This window comes from Phalaenopsis equestris, unplaced genomic scaffold (genome assembly GCF_001263595.1).
Source record: "Phalaenopsis equestris unplaced genomic scaffold, ASM126359v1 Scaffold000002, whole genome shotgun sequence".
In the NCBI taxonomy this organism is placed as follows: domain Eukaryota; kingdom Viridiplantae; phylum Streptophyta; class Magnoliopsida; order Asparagales; family Orchidaceae; genus Phalaenopsis; species Phalaenopsis equestris.
This window is the reverse complement of record NW_018164444.1, coordinates 2,555,497-2,562,180: the sequence shown is the minus strand read 5'-3', so window position 1 is coordinate 2,562,180 and position 6,684 is coordinate 2,555,497. Positions and strand designations below refer to the sequence as shown.

Sequence of the window (6,684 nt, the reverse complement as noted above, 5' to 3'; positions counted from 1 at the left end):
GACGACATATATATATATATATATATATATATACATATATTTGATGAGTGGTATTTTAAAAAAAATTAATTGACTACAAGGCTACAAAGATTTATAATCAATTAAAAGTATTAATTAAGAAAATAGAATAAAAATTATTAAATTAAATTTATATGATGTTTTAATATAAACAAAAATTTTTAAATCTTGCCCCGATCTTTAATATTTTATGACTACGCAATTAGGGTTATCAAGACGACTCTTTGTTCGTGAACGACTTGTGTTCGGCTCATTAAACAAACGAGACGAACATGAACACACTTTTTGAGCTCGAAATATAAACGAGCCGAACATGAGCGGAGCCTGTGCTCGCTCGTGCTCGGCTCATTTACACCCGCTACATACAGGGCACCAAAAACATTGCTAACAACATCAAGCACCCTCTTTTAGACATTTCTCAAATTCTCACTCAAATATCAAATGTAAAGATAAAACCCCATTTCATATTTTTCATTTTTAACATTCTACATATAGGGCACCCGAAACATTGATAGCAACAAATCAATCACTCTCTTTTAGCCATTTCTCAAACTCTCACTCAAACATCAAAGATAAAGATAAAGCTTCATTCCATATTTTTCATTTTTAGGATGTCATCATATATATATATATATATATATATATGAGACAAAGTGAGAGATAAAGAGCACTATAATTTATTGAACATGTTGGTTTCAGCCGGCTTTTTGAGTTGCTAGCGCTATGTGGAATGCTCATTGATCACAACTGGACGGAAATACTGAAGAGAAGGGAGCTATATAGGTTGTAAGATCCATGCTTCTTTTGACATTTCATTCATCATAAATTTAACAAAATTAAATAAATCATTTTACTGGTTTGTTAATTATATTAATGTATTTATTTTAAAGCCTTCTCATTATTATTATTTTTTTCATTTGGTATAGGGATGCATTTGCAAAATTTGATTATAATGTTGTTGCAAAAATGGAGGAAAATGATGTAATGGTCATTGGTTCAAACAAGGCACTCAACTTAGCTGAGAACAGAGTTAGGTGCATAATTGACAATGCGAAGTGTATACAGAAGGTATACAGATGCTTGGACTAATTTTGATTATTCATTGAATTTTGTATAGTATTCCTATAATGCCAAATGTTCTTTTGCATTATTTATGCTTTTCTTCAGTACCTTGTTCTTAAAATCATTTTCCTATTTCCATCCCTTTTTTCTATTATTTGCCTATGAGCGTGTGATGTCAACAAATCCCAGAGACTATTATACGAGTATCCAACCACTCCTAATCTGCCTAACAATTCAAATGCCACCTCCTTAAGGCCAACCATGCCAAAGGAGACTCGAACCCACAACCTGAGAGTCCTTATACTGTGGATGTCAACCAACAGGTCGGGGTACACGGAAAAATTTTGAACTATGTTATCATAACTTCAAAATTTTCTTTCTACTCACACACAAAGCATAGTTATTTAACCAATTCAAGAAAACCATAAACAGAAAGCAAAAATGCAACTTCAATAAATTAAATAAAAAAATTATTATGCTATGGTTTGATGTATCTAATGTATATTTAGGTTGCGAAGGAGTTTGGATCATTTGGTGGATACATGTGGGGTCAAGTGAATCACAAACCAATGGTTAATAAATACAAATACCCAAAAAGTATTCCTCTCAGGACTCCAAAGGCAGAAGCAATAAGCAAAGATTTGGTGAGGAGAGGATTTCGGTTGGTTGGTCCTGTAATCGTTTATTCCTTCATGCAGGCTGCAGGAATGTCAGTTGACCACATTGTTGACTGCTTTAGATTTGGAGAATGTGTGAGGATGGCTGAGAGAGCATGGGGACTGACAAATATGACTGCCTAGTTATTCATTATGATTTTCTATTTCTTTTCTTAATTATCTATGTTTTTGAATCGATTTGTATATGTTATGAAATGTGTGAAGTGTGTTGTCATGTAATAATATTTATGGACTACATGAGTCATATTCCATATTGGTTTGGTTCATGCAATTTATTACAATGCATGAAGTAGAGTTACTATGGGCTACTTTGGGATCACATATACATATATATATATTAAAAACATGTTTGTTTAGTGTATTTTGGCATGCTTCTATTTTTAGTTATTAAAAATAAATTAATTTAGTTTTAAGAACACTCAAGACATCTAAAAATTATTTTAAGTATTTTTAAAAATCAATAAGCATGTTATACAAAGCTAAACTTGTTTTCTTTTAAATAAAAATATAAAATATTAAAAATATAAATCAAAATCAAAAGTGATCCCAAACAACCTCTAAGACATTCTATAATGTTGAGCTAGTTGCATGTATATATCATTAAAAAATTATGCAGCTTTGTTCAAGGACATCAAAATAAATTATGCATAATATTTCTTAATTTCATACTAAGTGATGAATATGTGTTCTCTAAAACAAATTTTGATATGCCTTGTGCTCATGAGCTGCACTGTCAACATTACTTGCATGCATGGCTAGAGTTGATGCACGCGTTCAACATTGTAATCAACAAAATGTGTTGCCTCTTCTTCCACATGCATAAAGAATGTGTGAAAGCACATCATTGCAATAACTCAAACATATGAATACTATTTTGACATTTTTTTTTATTAAATTGATTGCATAAATGCCCAATTGTAGAATAAAAATACATCTTATTAGTTATAAATATCTAATGCTCAAAATCTTTTTGCTTAACATTATCTAATTTAGCTTACTTTAGAAGTTCTATATATAAGGCAATTTCTTCCACCAATATAAGAAAAAAGTGAAATCTCTTACTACTCTCAATTTCCATCAAAGGAAAGTATCAAACATGTTCATTATTCATACCTTTTTTCTTGTTTAAAATACTTAAGACTAAAGATTTAACTTGATTGTATGTCTAAGAGATTTTGTTTATTTCAAGTCATATTTGGCTAGATATCATGAGTTGTGATATGATAACTTACAATAATACTATTTTATGTGATTACTACATAGATGTATTCTAAAATGAAAATATTAACTCCATTTATATATGATTAAAAACATGACAACAAAATATTAATTTCAAAATTATATATGATAATTAATTACATTAATTGCATCAAGATAATATATTTAAATGCTAAATAGTCCTGATCATACATATCCTTGACAAATATGTCACCCTCACAATCTATTAGACACATTAGCCTATAGGATTTTATAAATTTTGAAGATAAAAAATTACACTTAAAAAATAAGGAATAATGATTTCTTGAATAAAATAATTGTAGATAGCATCAACACCATTAGAAATAATAATAAGAAGAGTCATGACATAAAATAGAAAAATAGTTTGTGCATCTCATGTGTAAAAGTCATAACGTAAAATATTAAAGGTATTATGAGCAGACAAACAAGTGCATTTTCACTCATCTTTAGTGAAAGAAATTTCTTATATCAACTTAATCATAATGTTAAAAAATTTCAAGTAAGATAAATCTTTTTAAAAAGTATTTAGAACCTTAAATAAACAACTAAATAAAAATTTAATTAAAGCAATTTTAATTTAATGGAAGAAAATAAAAAAAAATGAAATAAAATAGGTAAAATTAGCCTCATATAATTTTAGGAGATCCATAAAGTATTTGTGGGCCTTTGTAAAATATTTTGAGATTCCATACAAAAACCAAACTTTATATCTTGAAAGAAATTATAAGATACCTCGAAAAAGAACTCCATAAGCCTTTCTAAAATTTTGTTGGTATTATTAATTGTTAAAATCTAGAAACTCTTAATGATGAAATTTAGTTATTTGAACTTTAATTAACTCCAAAAATTAAGGATATTTTGAATGATTACTTGTTGGAAAGATATGAGGAAATATATTTTAAACCCAACTAATAGATATATGCTATGTTAAAGACTAAGGTTAAGTAAGTTGAATAACTTATATATTTTTGAAACATTAGATCTCTCTTCTCTATTAGTAGCTATAAAGTATTTTCCTTAAAAATTTCTATGCAAACTTAAGATCTAAAGGATGAGACTTTTTCTTGTTCAATTAGGATAGTATTTTGTACGATAATCATGTTTTTTTCTTCAAAGTATTATTCATGTATAAAAACCTATTTCTCTTCATCGTATTCTTTTAATTATATTTTATCATACGTGCTTGTTATAATGTTCTAATAGAGAATATAGCAAAAAACCTACATTTGCTAAGAAGGAAATTGAATAATTGTCTTAGTTATCTTGAAGTAAAGAATGGTAAAAATGCTTCTTCTAATAGTTTTCTTTAATTGTAGGATGTAAGAGAAATCTAAGGATGGTGAATACTTAATGCATGGATGTGAACTGCAACTGAATCATTAAAAGATATTACTTTTTTTCATATGGTTTAATGTCTTTACATCTTTAAATTATGATTATAATTTTATCTTTAGTATACTCTTTACTTAATATTACAAATTAATTGGTATTATACTCATAACTTTCTCATTCATTTTAATCATCCAACAAGTTGCATCAAGAAATTACTCAATAATAAGAAAATCATGAAAATCTAGTAAGCCTAATTATGCTCCCTTCTAGACCCATATAAACCAATAATTACTTTGAAAATACCAATGTGACCTGAGGGTGAGCCTCCTCAGGTGGGTCGACTGTCTTCTTCCACCATTTGCCCTTCAACCTCAAATAATCCTATTAAAGCTTCCTTCACACCCAGATGGATCTCATCATCAGTCACCTATAAACGATAAGACTATATGTTGATAAGCAACCACAAATTATCTCAATCAAACATTATGACATATGCATATCTTCAATCATTTCAATTAGCACCGCTCTTATGGATGAGCTATCACAATGACAACCGATCATCAAACTCATAAAAAACTAGGGGATTTGACGGGAGGTGCATGCATATTTTATTAGATGATCGATTGATGGAGACCATCCAAGCGATGTCTAAGGTCACAAGTAAAACGCCCCTAGAACTACTCTAGAAGAGCCAATATGACTCGAGTGTGAGCCCCTCTTCTTCTCACAACCAGCTTGCCTCTTGCTTTTCTTCTCATCAAATAGTCCATGAGCTATCACAATGAAGTTTTCTTCTCATCAAAACTTCTCAAGGAATGCTCTTCTATTTCTTTTCTTAATTATCTATGTTTTTGAATCGATTTGTATATGTTATGAAATGTGTGAAGTGTGTTGTCATGTAATAATATTTATGGACTACATGAGTCATATTCCATATTGGTTTGGTTCATGCAATTTATTACAATGCATGAAGTAGAGTTACTATGGGCTACTTTGGGATCACATATACATATATATATATTAAAAACATGTTTGTTTAGTGTATTTTGGCATGCTTCTATTTTTAGTTATTAAAAATAAATTAATTTAGTTTTAAGAACACTCAAGACATCTAAAAATTATTTTAAGTATTTTTAAAAATCAATAAGCATGTTATACAAAGCTAAACTTGTTTTCTTTTAAATAAAAATATAAAATATTAAAAATATAAATCAAAATCAAAAGTGATCCCAAACAACCTCTAAGACATTCTATAATGTTGAGCTAGTTGCATGTATATATCATTAAAAAATTATGCAGCTTTGTTCAAGGACATCAAAATAAATTATGCATAATATTTCTTAATTTCATACTAAGTGATGAATATGTGTTCTCTAAAACAAATTTTGATATGCCTTGTGCTCATGAGCTGCACTGTCAACATTACTTGCATGCATGGCTAGAGTTGATGCACGCGTTCAACATTGTAATCAACAAAATGTGTTGCCTCTTCTTCCACATGCATAAAGAATGTGTGAAAGCACATCATTGCAATAACTCAAACATATGAATACTATTTTGACATTTTTTTTTATTAAATTGATTGCATAAATGCCCAATTGTAGAATAAAAATACATCTTATTAGTTATAAATATCTAATGCTCAAAATCTTTTTGCTTAACATTATCTAATTTAGCTTACTTTAGAAGTTCTATATATAAGGCAATTTCTTCCACCAATATAAGAAAAAAGTGAAATCTCTTACTACTCTCAATTTCCATCAAAGAAAAGCATTAAACATGTTCATTATTCATACATTTTTTCTTGTTTAAAATACTTAAGACTAAATATTTAACTTGATTGTATGTCTCAGAGATTTTGTTTATTTCAAGTCATATTTGGATAGATATCATGAGTTGTGATATGATAACTTACAATAATACTATTTTATGTGATTACTACATAGATGTATTCTAAAATGAAAATATTAACTCCATTTATATATGATTAAAAACATGACAACAAAATATTAATTTCAAAATTATATATGATAATTAATTACATTAATTGCATCAAGATAATATATTTAAATGCTAAATAGTCCTGATCATACATATCCTTGACAAATATGTCACCCTCACAATCTATTAGACACATTAGCCTATAGGATTTTATAAATTTTGAAGATAAAAAATTACACTTAAAAAATAAGGAATAATGATTTCTTGAATAAAATAATTGTAGATAGCATCAACACCATTAGAAATAATAATAAGAAGAGTCATGACATAAAATAGAAAAATAGTTTGTGCATCTCATGTGTAAAAGTCATAACGTAAAATATTAAAGGTATTATGAGCAGACAAACAAGTGCAT

General features: G+C 28.3%; 1 protein-coding gene across 1 annotated transcript in view; it reads left to right on the top strand.

Annotated features, from left to right (window-relative positions):
- Positions 1–1,988, top strand: part of LOC110032912 (DNA-3-methyladenine glycosylase) — a 4,027-nt gene extending 2,039 nt beyond the window's left edge. The window contains exons 3-5 of the mRNA XM_020736702.1: positions 718–801; positions 945–1,086; positions 1,590–1,988. Of these exons, the coding sequence (XP_020592361.1) occupies positions 718–801; positions 945–1,086; positions 1,590–1,880 (517 nt within the window). The 3' untranslated portion in view covers positions 1,881–1,988. The remainder of the gene's footprint in view (positions 1–717; positions 802–944; positions 1,087–1,589) is intronic.
- The last annotated feature ends 4,696 nt before the right edge of the window (positions 1,989–6,684 follow it).